This window comes from Miniopterus schreibersii, assembly GCF_964146895.1.
Source record: "Miniopterus schreibersii genome assembly, chromosome: 19".
Classification (NCBI taxonomy): Eukaryota; Metazoa; Chordata; class Mammalia; order Chiroptera; family Miniopteridae; genus Miniopterus; species Miniopterus schreibersii.
Genome location: NC_138119.1, coordinates 17,236,434 through 17,260,926, shown reverse-complemented (window position 1 = coordinate 17,260,926; position 24,493 = coordinate 17,236,434). Strand labels below are relative to the sequence as shown.

Below are 24,493 nucleotides of genomic sequence, written 5' to 3'. Positions count from 1 at the left end.
ACAGAAGGGCACACACTTTAGATGCATGGAGTCTACAAAAGCTTCTGTGTGGCCTCACTGCTAATTCTAAGAAAGCATCCGTTTGGGAGATTACATTCTTGTTTACACACAGCAACAACAGCCAGAAATAAACAGCAAGCAGCATGAAGAAATTAGAGGAAAATTGCTTTTAATACAAATGTTATTTATAGCTTTGCTCTAGTGTGAAAGTTACTTTCAAACAGCAAAGTTCAAATCCACGGTTGCAAATATGAAGATCTTAGAGGAAAAAATAGTAATTTCTAGGTAAACAAATTTACTATCTCCCATTAAAAACATGATGTGTGAGAGGCAATATCAAATGTATTAATCCACTCTGGGAGATGCGATAGCTGTCCATCATAGTATATAGGGAACTGAGCTGGAGCTGAGCTTAGAAATTTCAGAGGCAAATAGTTACTATGGTAACATTTTGTCATTGGTGGCTACCTTGCCAGCATGGGGTAGGAAGACATTTTTGGTGTGCAGAAGGAGGGTGCCAGGGTAGGACTTTGTTTTAGCCACTAGGGGCCTTACTCATTTCTCTGGCTCTAACAGCCTCTGCCATCTTTGTTTATTCCATCTACAATGCATTTCAATGCATTAACCTCAGCTAACAACTCAAAAATTTAAGCACAGGTCAGTATTATCTTCCAGTGTTACTAAACTATCTTTAAAATATAAGTGTTTTGGAGAAAAGATGCTTTTTCTTAAGTAAATACCACCAGGGATCTAATGCCACCATTCTCCCTGTTCATGGGGTTCAACAATTCTTTGTACCTGTTCCCCACCCTCTTTTCTTGCAGTCTCTCAGACCCCACCTGTCTTCACTTTCTTTTCTACTAGTCAGACTCCATGATCCGTCGTGTCAACCACTCTCTGCCTACTATACTAGCCTCATCTCTTTGACCTCGTGGGATGCTGGGTCATCAACAACTTGTTCCTGTACCTCACGAGAAGTGACTGTTAATATTCACAAACTGTGTGAGCCAGTTAAGTCATGGGTACCTTGAAATCTGCCACAGTAGGAGAATTCACACTATGGAAATTGGCAAAAGCTACCAATCAGGGATTTATCCCTCTCGCTTCCCCAAGATCTGGTTTATTAGGGCATCACTGTCCTGGCCCCACTGCCCTTCCTTTGCCTCAGGGCTGAGTAAAAATAACTGCCCACTTCCTTCATGCATACATGTGGGCTGCTGAGTGTTTCTAGAGAAACTTAAAAAACATTGCAGATTTTTGTCACTATGAATTAATGGATCTCCGATAATTCTTTTGTGTTTTCCCAGTTAGTTCTTTCGTTCTCTACCATGTCTATCTAAAAGCTTTTCCATGTTCTTGAAACCACTGACTCTATTTTATTCCTTTCATTCTAGAATCTGCTTAGTTGAACTAACAGAAATCTTCAAATGGAATATTCTCAAGTTTGTCCTCACCAAACTGCACACTCCCTCTAGCCCCATCTATTCCTTGCTCAGTCCCTCCTGTTGTAATGGAAGAAAGGTCCATTCCTTTGAGTCTAATCCTGTACCTCCTCAGAAGCCTGTCTGTTATCTTCCCCGTTCTTTACTGAATCTTCAACTTCTCTCTTTCTGTGGGCCTTCCCTTCTTATTTGAGGATGGGGTGCTCTGGTCCCTAGATATCAGACCTCATCATTCTCTAAGCTATGATCGTACTGGCCTACTCCTAGTTTCTTAAACATCCCTCCCACCTCACAGGGTTTGCATGTGTCCCTTCAGTTGAGAATGCCTTGTAATCTCAGTTCAGGAAAGTGTTACCTAAATCACTGAGTCAAAGTCAGGTTCCTTTGCTCTTTGTTCTCATATATCCTATTATCCTTTCTGAGAATTTATCTCACTCTGTAATTGTACATTTATTAAAGTGATTATCCAATTTTCATTTTCTCCACAACAGTATAAACTCCATGAGTTCAGAGAGCATATCTGCTTTTGTTCAACCTTGTGTTCCCTGGGTTTAGCACAGTGCCTGGCATATATTAAGTGCTCAATGAAGAAATTGATTCATTGAGTTTCTTTGGCATTTAAAGACTCATCTTTCCTATCCTCCAAAACTCCATCTTAACCTCAGATCTGCTTATCTGCCTCTCGTGCTCTCTATCTTGCTGGCTGTCTCTTCCATCCCTTATCTTCTCCCCATGAGAACCTTCTTAGAAGAGTTGTTTCATTTTCCTTTCTCCATTTACTCGCCCTCCATACATTCCTTGAATCACTAGCTTTTATTATTCATCATCCACTGAAACCATTCTCAACGAGGCCATTAAGGACATCTTTATCGTTAACGATTGCACAATGACCACTTTCCACTCCTGGGTACCTCACATGACCTCTAAGTGGTACTGACAATTTTTCAACTTCTTCCCTTGTGAAAACAAATACCATTCCCCTCAGTGTTCACACCTGACACTCTTCTGAGTTCCCGACTTCCAGGCCTCAGCCCATCTCTTACATGTTAATGCATCTACCTCAACCCTTCTCTGGAGTCCTCTAGGAGAATTCAACCATGGTTTCACTACTGGTGACATCTAAATGTCTACTTTTAGCTCAGATCTCACTTCAGTAGCCACCTGCCTACATATTTCTATTTGCTTGGATGAGAACTTGTGGATATACACCAAAAACTCAACATGTCTAACACTTAACTCATTATCTCCCATCCTTGTAATTTGTTCTCCTTCGTTTGTTGCCTTTCACAGTGTGATTACTACCAAGTTGAGAATCCAATGAAAGCTATGTATTGTCTTGCCAGGGGGAAAAAAGCGCTCATATGCTTGTATAAAGAAATTCAAATTTCTACTGATTCAGAGTTCATAAAGCCAAGATCCAAGTTTAAAAGCTAAGCAACGGTAGAATTTTTAACTATAAGGTAATAATTTAATAATGATATTCAACAAAAGCTCACACCCTGGGAAAGTGCAGGATATTCACATATCAAGTATTAAGTAACCAAACGACTTTCCCAAAAAGGCCAACGGGTCAACTTATTTTCTGATTTTAGCCTGGCTGAAACCATAGCAGCTGAGGGAGACAGAATAATTTGAAATCATGTTAGTTAAATTAGAAAAAATAAAAACCAAAAGATATTCCTGATATGTATCTAATCAATCATGGTTTAATAATACATCCTATTGGTATACTCAGAAATAAGTCACATACAGAGCTAACAATTTAATTTTTACCTGCAACTATTACATCTATTTTAAAACCAGTCCATTCACTGCAATCACTGATCACCTAGTTCCTTAAAGTTAGAGCAAGTGATTAATTTTGTTGGGTAATTAAATGAGAACATGTCCATTCAAAGAAAATACTACCATATATAAATACTAACTTTGAAAATAATTAAAATACAAAAAAAATTTTTTATTTCTTTGACAGAAATTTTATCTTTAATGTAAAACAGTCCATAGATTAGAAATTGTGAATTCAACATTTTTGCCTGTCCCATACCTGCTGTCACCTGTGTCCATAAAGGCTTTGTCTAACACAGCCTTGACCTGTAAATCCATCATTTCCTAAAATTTCCAGTTGCCAGCATACACCGCTGTAATGAGGGCCTGATGACTCACATCCTTACCACACCCCCACTTCCATTACTCAGTGTGGCATCTCACCCTCCACACCCTCTCACAGGCTGCATCAGATTGGAATAGGGTAGGGGGAGGAAGTGGCAACAGGGGGGTAGGCCTTAGAGTTTTTTTAAAACTGCAAGTCATTGTGAAATCCATTTAGAAGGTTGTGACTAGCTTTTGGGTTTGGGAATTTTTCCTGGGGGGAGGCGAGGAGTTTAAAAAATGAAATAGAATGCAATACAGTAAAAGAGAAAACATCAGAGTGCATCATGTATTGTAAGGGCAAGCATCTCTTCAGGTGTATGTGTGTGTATGTATGTACTTAATGGATAAGTCATGGTGACAATAGCTAATAATACTGTATTGCATATTTACATGTAGCTAAGATAGTGGATCATGAAAGTTTTCACCACACATACACAAAAAAAGTAATTATGTATGGTAACAGATTTTAACTGGACTTACTGTGATGATCATTTTACAATATATAAAAATATTGAATCATTATGTTGTACATATGAAACTAACTAACATAATGTCATGTCAATTCTATCTTAATTTTTAAAAAATGGTGTTTTGGGGGAACTGTTTTAAATATCTAAGAAAAAGTCACTCTCCTGAGATAATGCAAAACTAAACAAAATAACAACCCTATTATTACTTTAAAAAATATTTATGTATATCCATTTGTGGCCAAATAAATCACTCTGGTTGCACCTAACCCTTTCATTCCAGGAACAATCCATTCAGATCATATTTTGGGTTGTCTTCTAACATTCTGTGTTTCTGCATCCCTCAGATCCCATGTTTCTGGCTTGACAATTGTTAGTTACCTCTATCCTCTGAGAAACTGAACTTCATAAAATACACTGGGAAAGTCTTTCTCTGTAAGTTTCATATTTTTGGACAGTTTTCTGGTTTTTTTATTCTCAATGATTTTTCCAATACTACAAGATTTCCCTTGAAAACATTTAACTTTCCACCTTACTTGTACCTCTTAACTCTCTACTCTTTTATTCTTAGAAATAAATGTCTTATTGTAATAGATTCCTATACCATTGCCCCCGTTTCTAATACCGTTCTCTGACAGCTCTGGAACAATCAGCCACTGAACAATACACATCAAACTTACCACCCACAGAAATCTGCCAAAGCCACCACTACCGCCAGAATGCAAGCTAAAGGCTGCAGATAGCTGTGGCCCAGCCAAAGAAAACAATCAGGCCAGAAAGTGCTAAAAGTTTGCATTTCAGCATGGAGACTTCAAAGGTCTACCTTTCTTTATATCTTTGGAAAATGATCTCTTTGAATACAGAGTTCATTTGAAAGACTATATATATATCAGTTACTTACTTTCAGTATTGAATTGTACCTTTTAACATTTAGAATTTACTTTAAGATAAGTTAAAATTCAATACAGAAGTGTTACACCAAAAAAGTGTTACAGTAGGTAAGGTGCTTAAATGCAACCTATGTCAAAGTACATTTTAAGTAATGAACATAATAAGTTGATGGCAACTTATCTTTTAATTGCTCAGTCCAAAAGTTGTGGAATCCTCTCAACTCCTCTCTTCCTCTTATACTTGCGATTAATATATCATGAATCCCTGTTGGTTCTCTTTAAAAATACAACCCAAGTTCCAACCACCTCCATCTCTACCCCTCTTCCATCCCACTATTATCACCCTCATTCAGTCTATCATCATTCCTAAGCAGGATTACCCCAAAACCCTGTCTGAGCTCCCTATTTCTACTCCTACCTTCCCATAGTCTGTTCTTAACACAGTGGGCATTGTGATCCTCTAAAACCTCAGGCAGAGCATATCATTCTTCCACACCAACAACATCACCTTAAACACAGTCAAAACCCACTTCCCTCAGAGCAAAGCCTAAGTCCTCACAATGGTCGACATTTCCTGGCTCCCTCCAGGCTCTCTAAATTTCTCTCCTATCACTCTCATTTTCATTCACCTCACTCCAACTACACTGGCCTTTTTGCTGTTCCTCAAATCCACCAGGAACGAGCCAACCTCAGGGCCTTTAAACTAGCTGTTGCCTCTGTTGGCATGTTCCTCCCCTAGACATCTCCATAACTAGCCCATCTCCTTCAGCTTCTCAGTGAGGTCTACTCTGACTAGTAACAACAGGAACTTTCCCCTTCCTCACGAACCCCATCTTGCTTATTTCCCCTACTTTTTCTGTCTTTTATAGCTATTTATCACCTTCTAACATATTAAATATATTCTTTATTTATAAGGTTATTTATTGTCTATTATTTTATGTGAGAATGTAAGGTCCATAAGACCTGGGATCTTTGTCTGTTTGTTCAGAAAAGAAATGCATATTAATGTCATGGTTAGGTAAGAAGATTCCCTAGTATGCTCCCAAGGTACAAGAATTAGCATCAGTAAATTGGTGCCAACTTTTTTTTAATGTGATCTCTCACCTTGATACCAAAACTTTCTGGATAGAGATTTCTACTTCAAATTATTTTATACAATGTGTCTAGTTTTATCAGACATATGATAAGGAGCAATGTATCCCCAGTATTTGGCAAGTGTGGGATGCGAATGGGCAGATCAAGACTCAGAGCTTTCCAAGGCCCATAGAGAAAGGAAAGCACTGCCTAAGCAGGCTTTTCTTGCTTTGTCCTAAATAATCTTAAAACAGATGGTAAAAGCTAAATGCCAGGTCTGCTGCCATGGAAACCACTATCACAGCAGCCCATTCTAGAGCCTTACCTATAAATAAATGTTTGTCTTTCTATTGTTACCATCTGAACCTACCAACCTTCATTCTAAATCCTACTAGAAGGTACAGCTACTATATACTTAGCAGCCTGACAAAAAAATCTGGAAGAGACTAGTTCACCAACAACATCACCTTAAACACAGTAAAAACCCAGCAACACACAGGGACCGGGTTTACATAATTTGCCATGTTATTATGCAGTCAAGCTCCACCTTTATGACATGTAAATTCGTGCATCTTACCTTAATATTGCAAGCCTGCTCCATCAATCTTCTTGCATTTTCCTCTGCCCTGTATCTCTTTGGAAGCTGAACTCTGAAGAACTTTAAAGCCCCTTCAAAATCAGCCTGCAGAAGGTCTTCCTTTGAGGTCTGCAAAATAATTACCCAGATTATCACCACATTTTAGCCTGCATTCATGACACACGCATTGCAAAAGAAATTTCTATGTTCTGGAATGCACTTTTTACAGCTAATATCTAGGTTTGTTCTTTAAAATTTCAGAAAGAGATTTCTAACCTCTTTAAGTTGAAATAAGTCACCATAAATCCTACAAGCGATATAAGAATTAATCAACAGGCTAACATATTTAATTTATATAACCTCACAATTTGAATGGTGGGTCGTGGCAAAGCTACTCAAGGTACAGCTCTGAGAGAAGAAAAATGCCAGAAAAATAAATTTAAACCTTGGGACTGATGTGTAACTTTACAGGCATTTTACAGATATCATTACAAAGCTGGCTGAAGACACAGACAATGCAATCAGAGCCCATCTGAGTTACATAATAAACACCTAATTGGAGGATGGCCTTTCGGCAGCTCAAGTGATGAAAATAAGAAATTGATCGCACACCTTAAAGAATGCTATGGGTGCCAGAGGGAAGGCGGGTGGAGATGGGGGTAGTAAAGGGTAAAGGGGACCAAATATATGGTGAAAAAAGATATCTGACTTTGGGTGGTGGGCACACATTGCAATATACAGATCATGTGTCACAGAAATGTACATTTGAAACCTATATAATCTTATTAAACAATATCACCCCAATAAATTTAATTTAAAAATAAAATTTTAAAAAGAATGCTATGAAAAGTAATCAAGTCACTTAATTACTAAACTTCTTATGAAAACTACTGTTTGCAAAGTTTATTTCCTTAAAAATAACAACCACTTAGAAATAAGTTATACATGTACAAAAAAAAAAGACTAAAACTAAATGAAATAAAATGTTTCTCTGGATAACAGGATCATAGTGGGTATTTTTTCTTTATATTTTGTTGTACTTTCTGCAAGAGAGATTTTATGATAAGAAAGACACTAAGTATTTTAATAAACAACTGTAAGTGATTTTTGGCAAACGCCATGATAGAACTTACAGATTCTGGCAGACTCAGTAACACAGAAGTAAGCCAAAAAGAAATTAGATGTTTTAAGAGTCAGTACTTAATTATTCAAAACTTCAGTAATAAAATGGGGGGGGGGGGGAATGGAGGCTAGAAATCACAGAACTAAGCAATAGTTCAAAGTATTACTTTATTTAAATTCAGAAGTATAGTTGATTAACTATAAAGACTGCACTGAAAGAGTATAAGGAAGTCAGAGAAATTCCTGCTCATGACAGGGTCTGAGTTGTCATCACCTCTGTGGTCCAGGCCATTGTTATCTCTCGGGTAACCTCCTAACTGGTCTCCCTGTTTCTACTTTTGCTCCCCACAGCCTACTCTCCTTACAGCAGCCCCATGATACTCCTCCAGATCATGTACTCTTCCATGTAAAGCCCTCCAAGGGTTCCTACTGCACTCAGAATAAGACCCCAGATATTCACCATTGCCCACAGGACCTGCCTGATCTGCCCTCCCCGCCCTCTTCTTGGACCGAGTCCCTCTCAGGCACACTGGCTTTCTTTCTGGCTTCTGTACACACCAGGTTCAAACGAAACTGAAGGCCATGCCCTTGCTGTTCCCTCTGCCCAGGATGTTCTCGTCCCAGCCCTTCTTAAGGACAGCAACTTTTTGTGATCTAGATTTTGGTGCAAATGCAAGATCTGAGTGAGGCCTTTTCTGGGCACTTAAACTCTTCCTTCAGCCCATGAAGCCAGGTTCCACCAAGGCACGTTCCAGTTCTACTTCAGTTTTCCTCCTAAGGAAAGGGGACTTGTCTGTCTTGTTCATCACTGTATCCGCGGTGACAAGAGTAATACCCAGAACATAGGAGAGACTCAATTAAAATGGACTGACTGAATGAAAATAAATTCTACTTTCATATCTCTCCATGGGGGGGGGGGGGGAGTGTACAGAAAAAGAGAGGGGGGAGGGGGAGGGGAGAAAAATGCTAAGATGTTCTAAATGAAATGACAATGGCGGGAGAGTGAAAGAGACAGGAATAATGAACCTGATAATAGCTGGGGGCCAGCTAACAAGCCTGCTCACATTCCTGAGTGTGTCTTCCCTTCCTGTTTACTGCTGTGAACTTCCTGGACTGTGGCCTGCTGCCAATCCCAAGGCACAGACTCTTCTTCCCTGTGGACTCTAGGCTCAACCCAGAACCGGACCACTTCACCTTCTCCCCACCTACTTGATATATTTTTTTGAAAAGCCAGTCAACACAGGACAGTGGACATGTTGCCTTTCCCACCTGGTGCAAGACCTGGTCTTTTTATCTTGCAAGCAATGGCCCAAGAAACCCTTTCTTTTAAAAAGACCTTCAGCGACAGAAGTTAAATTTTTTATTTAACAATACACACACACACACACCTTTTTTTCTCCCTTTCTCCACTCCGCTTTAAACAGAAAAAATGTAAAATAAAATAATGTATTCATTCATACAGCAGGCATTTTCACAAGGGGGCTAGGTTGGCTCAGCTTTAGGTCGCAAACTAGTAATCAGAAAACAGAGGTGGGCTACCAGTGGCAGAGAAAAAATAAGCTTCGGTCCATCTCAGATTTCCTTCCTCCCTCATCAATACACAGACCTGACAACAGTAAGGAAGTGGTATAGAGAACATTTAGCCTAATATAGTTGCTATCCACTCACCTTAACTTACTTGGAAAAGGCGGTTCTAGAAACAACTTCAGCCCCAAAAAGGGTCTCTCCGACTACAATATCAACTGCTGAATTACTAGGAAAGCATCCAGCTACCAGTCACGCCAGACGGGTCATTGCAAGTCTTCCTTTTCACCTGTAATACTGGTTCTGCTGATTAGCTCTGGGATATTTGTTGGGAAAATTCAGGACTAGTCACTTCTGGAGCTTGTAGGAAAACAGGATCTGCAGCTTTCCTCACTACTCAAAGCCTCTGAGGACACCTCTTTGATTTTCAGTGCATCTAACCTGGTTACTGGTAACAGAGCCTCCAAATGGTGGGGAGCAGTCTCTTGCCTGCAGGCAGCATCTTGGTCACCTAATTTTCTAATACTGCCCAAGGCCTAATTTCCAGTTCAGCCCCTGAGTTCATACAAAAGCAGAAAGATTGGGATTAAGGATAAGGAATCATATATCCGGTGACATTTGACCTCTGGTCAGGCAGGGATGGCCATGTAAACAGAGATGCTATTTGGAGGAGGCTATGGTCTCAAGGGGGGGTGCAGTAAGGAGCTCCCTACCTGGTGGGGCTGAAATCAGAACTCAGAGTGCCCTGTGACTGTCCTTCCTAAGATACAGTTGGTGTCAATGATGTCAGATAGCATCGCTTGCCCAACTTATTTAAGCCCTAAATGAAGGGAGCTCTGCCAATCATGGAGCAGGGAGGCTCACGTAAACAAAAGTGTGGAAATTGCATCTTATCCAATCCTCTCGCCTCTGTTTCTAGAAAGTACATACGCAACAAATAAAGGCAGCAAAGAATGAAATACATTCATTCTGACTCCAACTCTGGCTAACTCATAGTGCTGCATGTCTCACTGCTTTCCTACAGTGGATTCATAAAGGCTCCACTTCAAGCAGACCCAATATTTTTTTAAAAATTAACATTTATAAAATACTAATTAGAAAGTGGATTTAGGACTTATTTTGATATAAAATTGAATTTTATATTTGGGCAGCATCAGAAGTCTACACAGCAACCTCTATATTTGGGCCTCTAACTTCTTTTAAGAGCTGTAATCTCTCTCCAATGAGCCATCCTTGCACCATTAGCAACAGAGGTAAAATGGGAGACATACTTTATTCTCTGCCCTTTCATTTCTTGCTTAAAAGCAATGTTTTCATTAAGTCCACAAATTAAAACGAAAACAAAAATAATCAGGATGTACTTTGGCAGCATAAGAAATTTGATCAAAATTAAACCTTGACATGGCCACTGAAGGGACCACTGAAGCATCTGCCTGCATTCATCAACCCTCCCTGGCCCGAGGGTCGTTCGGACTCACTGTGCACAGTGCCTGGAGTATCGTATGGAAAGTACAGCCAACACTGAATTAATATATCACGTTCTGATAATAACTTCCCATGTCATATAACAGCCACAGGGGAAATATCTAGAGGGGAAAGGGAAATTTTGAACATAAGGAGAGTAAAAGATTTTCCTCTTTCTCCAAATTTCACACACCTACAGGAGTGTGGGCTCTGGCTATGTGCCACTGCTGATACCATTTTGAGTGTGTTCTTCCCGATGAAAAATTCAGTGCAAGAGCATCACATTTTAAAGTGCTTTTTAAAGGAGGCAGGGTGGGTGGAGAGGAAGAGTCCTGACGTTTCAGGGTTAGCTCTCAGTGCTTCTATCCCAAACCTCTAACTATTCTTGGATGAAAATCTTTCTTTAAGGGCCTCTGATACGCAGCAAATTCTAGGTTAGATTATTGTAGGGAATTATTTTGGGGAAAAATCTAGGCAGGATTCTCTTTCTCACCTTCACTGTTTTCACCACAAACGGCTTTTTCTTATAGATAGTGTCTAATAGAATTTCTATTCAGTTGAGCAATATTTTTGGAGGTCTGAGAATCATTTGGAAGTACAGACTTTAGAAGAAGGGACCATTACTTAGCTGATGTCCAAGATACCTGTGTCTCTTATTTTGGTATTTTAATTTCACCAAAGAAACATTTATTTGGTGAGTCTACCTCCAGAATTTACACCTTTTGGTACTATCTATAATAAAGTCTGTGAACATGACTGATTAAGGGGAAATTACTCTTTACTGGGTGCCCCTTTAAAGAGCAATAAGCAAAAGCTACAAATGTGCTTGGTGCCCTAGCAGGCCGACAGTCCCTCTGTGAATCAGGGAGCAATAAATAACTAAGGATCAAAGTCAAATATACAACACTCAAATATACAAAAGGATTAATCTCCTTTTACTTGAGCAGTTCATTAAGAAGTTAAGTTGTCTTGTACGAAAAAAACTACTGGGATCTTTAAAGAAAATTAGATATTTGTACATTCATGTTTAAAACATGACCAAAGACCTAAACTCCAGGGCTGGCCCTCTTGACTGGTAATGGAAAGATCGCAAAATTGCATGTGGCAGGATTCCTCGTAGGCCCACCGAATGCAGATCAGCCATCAATCCCACATCATTAGCCAGTCCAATCAGACAAGGCTGAACAACTGTACTTCCACTTCCACCGGTACACGTGCTAAACTTTGAGCAGTAACTCATTGGATAGCTGAGCCCAACTCACAGCCAGATTGCTAATAAAAGGGCATGTGATTTCCCAATATGTAGAGTATCCCGATTCTATGAATAATCTTATAAGTACAACACTGAATAACAACATCAGAGATTTCCAAATGGCCCTACAGACAACTTGGCATATACTTTTCACATGTAATGTATGTGGCACTATGATCTAGACTGTGAATGTTAGAGCCCAAAACAACCCAAGGAATTTACTTCCTCAGATGCCTAACTGGGCAACCAAGCCAACTTTGCACAGCTGCAACATACAGATATATATGACCTCCCCAACACCTGAAGCTTGGGAACCTAACTCTCTGTAGATTTTATCAATGATAATTTGCTTTAAACTAGAGGAGGCTTAAATTTATCTGTAATGCAGATTTGAGTATGAGAGACATTCTTAGTTATCAGTTTGTTTTCCTTCAAAACACTGAAAATGTAAATGGCAAAAAGAGGCAGCTCCAGGTTACTGAAAAGTTACCAGTTCAAGCCCATGTGACACAATTGAGTGGCCTTTAAGAATATGGGAATGTATTATTAGGCTGAAACGGATTCCTCAGAAAAATGCAGAGGTTTGTTGAGATATATTTTAGCACTTCTTAGTGTCAAAGCTCCTGAGATACCACACTTTTTATTGCACTTAAAATTTTTATTTTACTTAAAAAAATTCCCTTTCTAATGGAATCACAAATCTTCAGTATTTTCCTGTATTAAGAAAAAAATGTGATTCAGGGAAACAAAATCCAAATGGACATTGATGATCTCACCTGGGCATTAAAACATCTATTAAGCTCTCTTTATTTCTTTCTTAAATGTCAAAGGAACGGCATTTCTCAAAAATACGGCCCTCCTCCCTATAACTGTATGTTAGTCATTGCATTTAACTTCATCTTGGAGCGATAAACAGACTCTCTTTGGAGTGAGAAATCCCTTATGTATGTGGCTGCCTAACATGTCTGTTATTATGCAGGAGATTATATTTGTATGCAAATACAACATGTGAAAATTGAATTAATAGTGGTAAAGATAAGTATTAACAGAGATGAGCTTTACTGGAGGGGAATACATGAGAGAAAAGAGTTAAATTCAGTCAAGTCAATATTGTATTTCTGAAAAGACTCAAATGTAAGAGAACCATAACGAGGGAACAGTCAGAATGGTATTAAACTCCACTGTATAAAACAGACAAAGCTAAATCATTCTTGTTCAATTACCAAATAATAGTTCAGGACTACTGCAGCCCAATTACATTACAGAACAGTTGCTAGGTGTAGTTCTCAAGCCACTGAAAAGAAACCCTGCACCAGTGATTGTGGGTATTAATTTTAACCCTTGGTAGGAAGTGAGGAAGGATGATTTTTTTTTTTCTTGTTCAGGAAATCAAAAAGCAAGCAAGCCAGGCTTCCCAAATACACAGCACAGACCCAACCGTTTTAAGCTATTTCATAGATACACAGTTCGAACATTCCAGGAGAGAAATCTATAATTTCCGACCCAAAGATTTTTAGGGGTAAAATTCCCTATACAAACCCCCCCCCAAAAAAACAAATTGGCAATCAAATGGGGAGGTTAGAAAGCAAGCCACATGCCAGCTAGATAAGTAGCAATAATGTCTGTTGTAAAATTTAACCCTCTGGAGACACAGGAACAAGAACGCCTACATCAAGCTCTTGAGTACTCTGCTTTAGGCTGAGCCGAGCCAGCTAGAAAACCATTTTTTTGGCTGCCACAAAGATAATGCCACTACCGTGGCCCTGGGCTCCGAGAAAAGAACCATGTCTTCCCTAGCCACTTAAGGAGTGGCGGGGACCAGGCTGGGTAGAGCCCCTGGCCGTGGCCACTTGGCACTTCCTTCTCGGTTGAGTGAGAAAGAAGGAAAGAGAAGACCGCGAGCTCCTCCAGGACACAAGGAATTATCACGGAGGGTGGCAGATTCCCCCCAAATGAAGTTCAATGAAAAACAGTCTCACCGCCAGAAGCCGAGGCACAAACAGACGATGCCCCATCCCCAGAAGTTCCAGCACGCGACACGCATACTCATTCACCAGCTTGGTCCTCTCGTCGTGCATGTCCTGGGACTTTTTGACAGGAGGTGTGAGCTTAGCAGCTGGGGCTGGGCAGGGCACCCCTTGTTCCATGAGCACTAAGTAGGTCTCCAGAATGAGCAAGCTGGATCTCTCATCCACAACTGTCAGAGGCGCTGCGGGAGGGGAGCCTAGCTTAGGTCTCCCCGGGAGCACGCACAAGCCAGCCCGTGCTGGGAATTGTCAGCTAATGTCTCCACCAGAAAAACATTTTGGCTAAATTAGCCACAGTGCAAGAGCCCCGAAGTAGACCGGAAAATGAAATCAAATACTGATCTCAGTGAAAAACGGCAGAAGCAACTGAATGCAAGAAAATGGCCAAGAGCGATGTAGGAGGGTTCAGACACATGTGTCAAAATGTACAAGCTGCTTAGAAGGGTCGTGTGTGTGTGTGTGTGTGTGTGTGTGTGTGTGTGTGTGTGTGTGACAGAGAGAGAGACAGAGAGACAGAGAGAGACAGAGAGAGACCGTGCGTGTGTGCTGTGCCTATGTGCTTGTCTGTGTGTGTGTGAGCAGCAGCAGCAGCAGCCAGGAAGCCAGGGCAGTTGTGAGCTGCAAGGAGAAAAGGGATGAGCTCATTGCAACCCTTGATTCACGCGTGACAAGCCGCGCTGCTGCTGCTGCTGCTGCTGCCTCTCGCTGTGAATCAGTAATGAAGGGGTAGGCAAGGCAGGGGAGGGAAGCGGAGGAGGCAGGTGAATGAGCATGCAGAGTGTGTCTCGGGGGAGAATGCTGTAATAAGAAGCCAATGGCGAGCACTGGACAGATGCGCTTCCCCTCCCGGTCCACCTTCAATCAGTGTTTGTCTGACAGCTTAGGCTGTTGAATCCTAAACCCACAGACAGATGAACTAGCTTCTCCTAGCACGTGATGCTCACAGAAAAATCAGACAGCCTGCCAGCTAAGACACTGACCTTTATTCACTCTCGCTTTCTAATGACGGTAACAGGTAAAAGCCTGATTTTACACTGCACATTCAAAGTGGGAACCTTGTTAGATTACTGAAATCTCAACTGAAGAGAGGTCTAGGACAAAATGATAGAGTATGGCCAGAAGAGCAAGGAACCAGCATCCAAGAAATGACACACCCTCCACTTGAAGGGTTTGTGCAATAATAATGACTTTCTGCAGTGCTAGGCGGTGCAGCAGTATTTCAGCGTTCTGGAGAGGCTAGCCACAATTAAAAGGGAATTTTTTACAAATACACAATATGATAAAACATAAAAACCTACAATATAATAATAAGAGTATATCTTTAAGGAACTACTGAAGTTGAGATTCTCAAAGCGAAAATAACTTTCTTAAGCCATAGACCTTGACACTCAGTTAAGAGTCCAAAACATGGTTTTGATAGACACTAGTCAAATTAATCCTTCCCTAGTAATAATATAACTGGGAACTGCCCCTAGTTTAAAAAGTGTATAATCTCAGAATTAAAGTGTTATATAAATTTACTATGTATAAATAATCAGTTGTAGCCAAATGAGAGCAAAAGGAAAGGATCACCTTTAGGGACAGTTTCTTAACTTCAGCCCAACAATGAACCAATATGTATTTAGAATCTTGGGACAGCAGTCCTGTAGCTGGTATCATGAAACCGGACCAGCTCTCCAGGTGAGCTGTAGTATGGTACAAAGTAACAGGGCTGAGAGAGCCAGAACAATTTCCTGCTGAGTCTTGGTTTCCTACTCTAACAAATAAAAGTTCCAGATCTCTGCAGGTAACAAAACAGAAACATATTTATCAGCTTATCTCTGTGATATTGGTTAGAAAAGTAGATTAATTATGGAATTGGGTTAAAGGGAAATATTGCCTTCCTTAACAGAATATTGTTTGGCTTCCTTTTCTAAAACCTCAGAAAAACAAGTTTTTTTTGGTTAAACATTTATAGTATTAATCAACAAAATATCTTAAATTTAAGATATCTATATGTGGCTATCAGGCCTTTATTTCTTCCCAAAACAATTTCTTTAAAAACTAAGTAGAGATTTTAGTATAAAATGATCAAAAGCATGAGATTATTTTGTGTGTGTGTGTGTGTATGTGTACACATTTCAAATCCTTAGGTGCTGGAGGAAATGTCTGATGGGCTACACCGAGAGAAGGGGTTGGTTCAGCTGAAAGGGGGAGACTGTCAGGAGGAGGGAAGAGGTTCGAGCCTTTCATGCCCCACCCCTACACACACACACACACACACACACACACACACACACACACACACACCCCTACACGCACACACACCTACACACACATGTACATGCACAGGAAACAGCTCCACGTTTATCTTGTTCGCATCTTAGAGATCCGCAGAAACTCTGTGTGAAAAGACTGCGACTGCTACGTGAGTATGAGAAGTACTGCCATAGAAGCTTCCCACTGAAGAGCAAGGGGACATTCTGACTTGCAAGGGAAGGAAGAACTCACTGACTCCTTTGCTTATAAGATGTTTTTCCGATTGCTTTTCTTAAAAGATAGAGGAGATGCTTTCATCCAACTGACTTGGTCTCAAAGAACACTGGCAGAGAGGCATTTATTTTTTCTGATATAAACCAGAAACAAAGAATTTCTTGCCCCAAGCAAGGATTCTGGTAAAAAGAAGTAAAAACTAATCAAAAGACTCTGGAACTGTATGGTTTGGCTCTGATGCTCACAAAAGAAGTTAAAACTATATGTACTAAATGTTAATAGTTAAGATATAACATTTTTATGAGCAAACAAAATTATGTTTAAAATAGGTACATTTAGCCCTGGCCAATGTTGCATGGGCCAGCACACTAAAGGGTCCCACGTTCAATTCCTGGTCAAGGGCATGTACCTGGGTTGTAGGTTCAATCCCCAGTCTGGAAGGCTATTAATCGATGTGTCTCTCTCACATCAATGTCTCTCTCTCTCTCTCTCTCTCTCCCCCCTTCTTCCTCCCTTCCACTCTCTCTGAAAATCAATGGAAAGAACATCCTCTAGTGAGGATTAACCAAAAAAATAGATACATTTAACAAGATGCTACGTAAAAGACACTACAAGTAAGTGGCTGTGTATTTCAGTTTTCTTAATCTGTCCATCATGTTTTCCCTAAAAAATGCATTATCCTTGAGAAGGTCAAGGTACAGGCTCAGCCTTGGGCTCTGAGTGGCCCCTGCTAGGATGACAGCAGTGGTGATCATGGGGAGGACAGCATGGGTCCAGAGAGTCCCTACCCCAATCAGACTGGGTAACTGGGGCTGCGCCAGGCCCCACAGAAGTCACTGGGGCAATGAGAAGCCTGAACAAGAGCAGGAGGAGATGGGGGGAGACCCAGATGGCAATTCCTACTGGCTCCTGGACCAAGATTCTGAGCCAGGGAGGCAGAATTGGCACCACGGGGGATGGAGAATACATAGCTGCTGAGACCCAGGACTGGCTGCAGGTTCTAGGGGCTTCATATGCCAGACCCACTATTAGAGAGTGAGATAAAGATAAGGAGGGACCACAGCAGTGAACTACCACAGCTCCATTCCCATGGACCCAGAACATGCAGAGCTGGTGAAAGGGGTGAAAGCTGGAGTAAGCCTGCCATGCCAGGGCCTCCTGCCTGGGCTCAGCAGATCCAAATGACTAGGGGAAGATGCAGTACAGAAGGCCCACCAAGGCTGGCAGGCATTCCCTGTCCAGAAATGACGACGCTGAGAGCTGTCTCATCTCCCTGTGCTCCAGGCAGAACCAGCAGAAGACAGGACACCTCCTGTGTGTCAAATATACCCTCATCTCCCATCTCCCTTTCCACCTCCAGGCAAACCAGACTTCTTAGAGACCCACTTACTCGGTTCTGCACCCACGGGGACATCAGCCCAAGCCTCGCTCACCTTAGCATGTATCACTCTATGGAAAATATTGCACCCTCTGTACACAGAAAACAAACAAAAGCATCATCCTTGCTTTCAAAATTTCCAAAATTTTTCAAACCTGGTTCTGTTTCCAAGTTGTTCTTTGAGAATAGACTGTTGATAAATACCAGGTAAAATATCTCTCTTAGAACCTCACTTGGTGAAAAGAATGGATCCTAGAAATTTTCAAAGCCCTAAAAGAGCCCTTCTCTCAGTAAGCATTCCCCCCCTCCTTCCTCAACTCTCCCAATAAATTCATTTATTGCTGAGGAGATTCAGCAATAAATGCAGCACAGTTTTGAGAAATAAAATCTGGAGTTATAAAGTAGTCCAAAAATGAAATTAATGATAAGAAATTCTTCTGAATTTACCAGCTAAAAATACAAGATTTATTACATTTCTTTACACTACCATAAAGGAGATTTTTTAAAATTTCTGTAAAGAAGTTCAACAGCAAGTTGAAGACAATCTGGGAAATGTGGATGAATCACCTAATGAGGCAGAGTGAGAGGAAAGTAAAGAGGACCAGGCCAAAGCCATGGTCTAAAGACTAGAAACCTCGCTCTGGAGGGCGGAGCAGGGGACAGTGGTGCAGTCCCCATCAGAGCCTGTGCCTGAGCGTTCTTCCTGGGCCTCTCCACCATGTCGCAACTGCTGAACATGTGCAGGACAAGAACAGATTTCCAATGTAAATAAAAGCATATGTGGCTTAATTTATGGCACTGTAATAAAAACACTGAGCGCAAAGAAACTCACTAGGTCCTTACTTCAAGGGTTACTCCTCCTGCAGGAGCTTATAGGGAGGCGTCAGAACACAAGATAAAGTGGGCTGTGATGGGCACACAGAAGGAGGAACACACTGTGCGTGATGATGCAGTCACGTCTCTGTTGTCCACAGTGGATGCAGACAGAAGTGGGCTTCACCTTGGATGGCCTGGGCTCAAATCCAAGAGTGAGAATTACACCTATCTCTGTGCGAAGCAGAGCAGTGCTTAGTGCATCAGCTTTCAGTCATGTTTTCCAGCTGAATGACATGGGTAAGTTGTACAACACTCTCCGAGCCTCTGTCAGCAGCAATAGCACCTACCCAGCCGAGCTGCCCTGAAAATTTAGTAAGTTGCTGCGAGCACGGGAGCCTCTCGTAGTGCCTCGCAGAGCGGGTTCCAGGTGACTAGCGATCCCCTTCGTCCTGCCCAGGAAGCCGGGGAGCAGGGGAGGAGAGTAAGAGGCACCGTTAGTTTGCGCTGGGGCTGAGAAAGACTGGAAGGTCCGGCTGTGCTAACATCCGAAAGAGTGTTAGCCAAACACTGATAAGACATGCCCTGAGACCAAGCGCCTCTTTAGTTCATGGGTAAGATTCAGACACGTTCATTGTAGGTAGCGAAGGGTCCATGCTCTTTCTCAGCTAGAGGAGGTAAAACTGCAAAACCTTCATTCTCTAGCTATTTCTTTTTTGTCTGATAGGCTGCTTTTTAAAAGAAGCCTCAAAAATTTAGCAAGTTCCTACAATCCAACAAACAGATCAAATAAAGATGACGACACTGTGAGCCGTGTCGGGAGCTTGGTCCTGGAAAACCCCACACGACCTACACCCTGCCAGTCAAGTCTTGAGGGTGCCGGACGCTGCGCTACTTGCTGCTGGGGGGAGACCACCAGATGCTGCTTCCAGCTCTAGGGGTTACTCACGCTACTTGAAGAAAAGGCTAACATGAAAGGTAATGAGACTGGGCATACAAATTATATCACAGGGAAACGAGTCTCACTATTTTGTATTGGGACTTATACACAAAGAAATTAGAGTCAAAATAAAAGAAAATGCATGATTAACTGACACCATGGTGGATACTTCAGATAACAAGTCTATAGGCATTCAAAGAAAGAAAAAGATTCCTGTAAAATATTATAGACTTAGCTAGTTTTTTTAAGGAATGTTCTGACCTCTTGTGAGAGTTAAAGTATTACTATCTCAAAGGAGTTTTGTTTTGTTTTTTAATAGAAGAGAGAACTTTCCTCTACCAAAAGCAACATCATAACATTCCGAACAGTCATGGTAGCGTCACCGTTGCCTGTTCCCTACCCAGTGATCAGAACCCAGGGCAAGGCCCTCATTCAGGCAAGGGCTCTGCAGTCTCTTTGAGAGCTGGTCATTGGGCATCTGCTTCCATATCGTCACTGGCATTTAACTCCAAAGGCTGCCTGTCTTATTACTGGACTGTTTTAATTATTTAAAAAGGACTACTTAAGGAAATCCAAAAATGTGAAACTTCTGGAGTTAGTGGATTGGGTTATATATTTAATAACAACACCGAGTAAGTCTCTATTTTATGTTACGTTAATTCAAATATCTGAAAGTTTTAATTTCCTTTTTTTCTAAGATAGCTGGGCCTCCCATGAGCTGGTTTCTGGACCATTCTAGACTGTTCACAATCCTACTCTGTGTCCCAAGGACACACCTCTTTTGCCAAAGAAGTACTTCCCACACTGAAAAGGATACTCTAGATATGATAACAGAATCATAAATAATGTGATGTTGTTAGACCCTAGAAAACATCAGTATAACATGTTTATCCTACTGATGAAAGGACTGAGGCAGCAGATAAGTGACTTGCTCATGATCATAAAACTTGTCTGAGGCAGAGCCAGGAAGCCAAGATCCCAGAGCTCCACTGCACAACGAGGAATCCAGCATCCCCTGCACTGTAACCTGCTATCTTTCAATGAATGGAGCCATTAAAAAAACTATCTTATTAGGAAGACCGTGCTCCACCACTTCATTCCACGTGGAATTGGTCTGGAGCCTGTGCCTGCCACCTGGTAAGAAAGAATCAAAGATTCTTAGATTCGAGCTGAGAGGGAGCTCCCAAAAGCCTGCCTGGAGAATTACGACATATAGACTCTAAACTACTCCTTGATCCTCTTGAGCTACATCAGCATTTTAGTTTTTATTTTTATGTGTGTGTTGTCATTGCTGTTAAAAATAATGAATGCTATATTCATCTTGATAAGTTATAAATTGCCTCTACTTTCTTCCTCTGGTCCGTCACCAGTTCTCTATTAAATGTGCTATCTCTGGCATCTCCATGCCACATGGAATTTGAGGTGAAGTTTAACAGCTGTCTCTGTGAAAAATAAAATTTTCAGTGGAGTTATATGGGTTAGCCTATGTATTAGCAAGTGAATTTGTTTCCACAAAATAAATGTCAAGATGGGGACACTGCCTTTTTTTGAATAGACAAGTCGCTGTTCTGAAATAGAGATGGAAAAACACTGTACAGCCACCATTTCCCTTCCCTGTCTGCCCCTTGGTCACTCACTCTTGGTTTCAAATGGATTCAGTAGAATTTCAGAAGTAGCAAAATAGTGAGAGTGGGGGTGATTTTTCCTCTACATTCACTTGAGGGGATCAGTTCCCTCTGCACCTCCCTTATGAGTTCAGCACTTACATATCTCAGTATTGCCATGGGCTGTCCAACAGGATGACAGGAACAGGCGAACACTGGTCTTCCCTGCCTGGTGGGCCCCTTTACCAAGCTCATACTCATATTTTTTCCAAGCAGCGCTTAACAAAGCAACTCGCAAACTCTTGATAAATATTTGTGACTAAAAGTATCAATAATAATATTTACCATTTATTCACTGTTTGTAAGGCCCATGAACTATGCTAAGCCCTTAGAGTATGCATTACTGCATTTAATCTGAACAACCAATTATGCCCTTTTTACATAGGAGGCACCTAAGTTTAGAAAAGCTAAATGACTTGCCCAAGATCACATAGCTAGCAAGTGGTAACTGTGACTATAGTTTTTTTTATACTTACACATCTGATATACAAGTGTTTTAAATCTAATTTGAGTTACCTGAATCAATGAAGGAGGTGGAGAGAAATAAGCTAGGCCTAGAGACTAATCAAGTTAGTTCAGGGGAACAACAGGATTTACACAGTCAAGTCACTATGAATATACCAAGGGACTAACGTGTATTGGGTTCTAAAAGAAAAGACAAAAACAAAGCAAAAATTTATGCTCAAAGAGCAGCACCTGTGCCCCGGTGATCCTTTCCATACCCTTTTGTTAATTGCTGTTGAACAACTAATCATGAGATCAGCTTCTCTCTCTCCAGAACTCCCAACCTGTACATATCTCTCCTTACTGGACACAGGCAGCCTCACATGCAACTTAATCTCAGCACATCCAAAGTCACCATTTCTTCCCCAATGCAGCTGCTCCTGTTACTTTCCCACCCCAGCTAACGGTACCCTCATGCACCTAATTAAGCCAGCAGACACCTGGTGTCATCCTAGAGTCCTCCTCTGACCTCCTCTACCCCCAACCCGTCATCCAAGTAGGGCTGATTCAGCTTCCCCCTGTGTCTCACACTATCTCCTTTCCCATCCCTTCCTATTTGGAATCGGCCCTTGGTATCACACACTGAGCCCTCTACCACTGGCAACACTCCAGCTACGTGACGTTCCTGCACACAACAGCTACCTGCACACTTCCCTGTCTTTGTTCTCGCTTTCTCCTTTTTCTGAACTGCACTTTCCCTCTAATTCACTTACCTTTTATTAATCTGTTAAAATCCAACTGTGATATTATCTCCTGCAGGAACCAGCCCTCAGTCCCGGGGTTGGGGTACATGGCCTCTTTCCTGTTTGCTCTCCTTCCACCCACGCTGTCTCGCTCACAGTACTTGCAGGCTTAGACATTAATGAGCTACACTGAAATCAGTGCTTAGGGCCTCTCTCCTGCTAAGGCACTCAGAGATAGGTGGCATGTATTTTCCTTCTTTCTGTCCTAAAAACCTATCAGAGGCAGTAAATTCATACACTGTGCTTGTTGATCCCATACCTGTTTCAGAATGGATAAAATATGAGTATTCTCTACGGGAGGGATAAGCATGTCTCTGATTAGAGATATTGGTGCTTTACTATTTCTGAGCCTTTTAAAAGGTCCTTCCCTCTTTCTGGAATGTTTTCCTCCATCATTTTTCCTTCCAAAATTTTAACAATCCTTCAAAAGTTGTCATGGAAAGAACAAAGCTGAGATGTCAGAAAGACCTGGATTTAAAACCTAGATTTCATGTCCAGCAGCTGTGTGACTTCAGGAAAGGTAACCTCTTTGAGCCTCATTTTTTGTTAAGAAAATGAGGTTTAAAATAGTCATCTTATGCAGTTGCTAATGCTATTAATGTTTGTGACATTTCTAGCTTGGTAAACTGGGATGGCAGTAAATATACTAACTAATAGGGAAAGCACTGGGCACAGAAAAAGATGAAGGATGGATGGAGTTGGCAAGAAATGTGTGGCCATCTGTTGGAGATGTGCCATGGGAAATATGAACCTGGAACTAAGGGGTGGGTTTAGAAATCACTGGTAGTCACAGGTAAGATGAAATATGGGAATGAATCAGCGAAAGGAGGAGAAATGTAAATGCCATGAAGAAACGTTCTCAAAGTATGCTGGTATTCTTCTTAATTATCCCAGGTGCAATTGAATAACTAGTTGTACAATTCCACTGCTAGGGAGATAATCTATGCACCGGGCACTAAGTTCCTTACGGGTAGGCGTTGCTTTGTTTAACTTACTAGTATGTTCCCAGCACCCATACAGTGACCACACACAGAAGCAGCTCAGGAAATAATTACTGAGTTGATGAATGACTGAATCGCACATAATATCCACTAATGGCTTTCCAATCATTTGCTGAAAATGTGGTGACCTAAATAAATAGTAATGTGAAAATGCAAATTCCTTGTGCAAATGTGCTGAGGTTGAGGGTAAGAAGAAAAATTGCACGTGTTCCTGTGGTGTGTCAGACATTGCGCCATCCACTTCCATTCACAATCGCATTTCATTCTTATCGTGTGTTATAGTAAAATTATCGCTAAAATAAATGATTTGCTCATGTTTTTCAAAATCAGTTTGTTCCATGTCTCCACCATCCTTGATTTCTTCCTTTCCCTCAGCCTTCCAAATTCAATTTATCTACATGTCCTGTCAGCCCTATCTACAAACGATCTTGCATTTGTCTTCTTTGTCCATCTCTGCTGTCACCACCTTGGTCCAAGCTACCATCATTTCCTGCTTGTCCTACTGAAATAACATCCTAACTGGTCTTCATGTTCCTGCTCTCACCTCTTTACAATCTACATTCTACATACCTGAATTCCTCAATCAATGTCTTAAAACCATAATCAGATCAAATTTCCTATTGCTTAAAACTTACACTGGCTTCCCATTGTACTCAAATGCCAATGCTTTACTTCTGTTTCTGTGTCTCTGCTGATCTGCCTACGTCTCTGACCACATCTCCTTCCTCTTTATATCTTGCTCACTATGCTCCAGTCACACTCACCTACTTTCTGTTTTGAACATAAAAAGCTTTTCTGCTTCAGAGCTTTTGCACTTGCTGTTGCAGTTGATCTTCATTTGGCTGGCTCCACTGCATCAGTCAACTCAAATGCTACTTTGCCCACAGAGGCCTTCTCTTACCATCTTACTTAATGAAGGGCAGTAATACATTAGATTCCCTTATATTATTTCTTTCTACTTAAAATTGTTTATTTCTTTCCTATGTAT

General features: G+C 41.1%; 1 protein-coding gene across 3 annotated transcripts in view; it reads right to left on the bottom strand.

Annotated features, from left to right (window-relative positions):
* RABGAP1L (RAB GTPase activating protein 1 like) overlaps positions 1-24,493 on the bottom strand; it is a gene marked incomplete at its 5' end in the record, with an annotated part of 365,222 nt that overhangs the window by 72,700 nt on the left and 268,029 nt on the right. For 2 of the 3 annotated variants that reach the window (XM_081121358.1, XM_081121362.1), the window contains one exon: positions 6,602-6,730. In XM_081121358.1, coding sequence (XP_080977484.1) covers positions 6,602-6,730 — 129 coding nt within the window. Of the gene's footprint in view, positions 1-6,601; positions 6,731-13,942; positions 14,111-24,493 lie in introns of those variants that run through there. The other variant, XM_081121361.1, reaches the window with a different exon arrangement.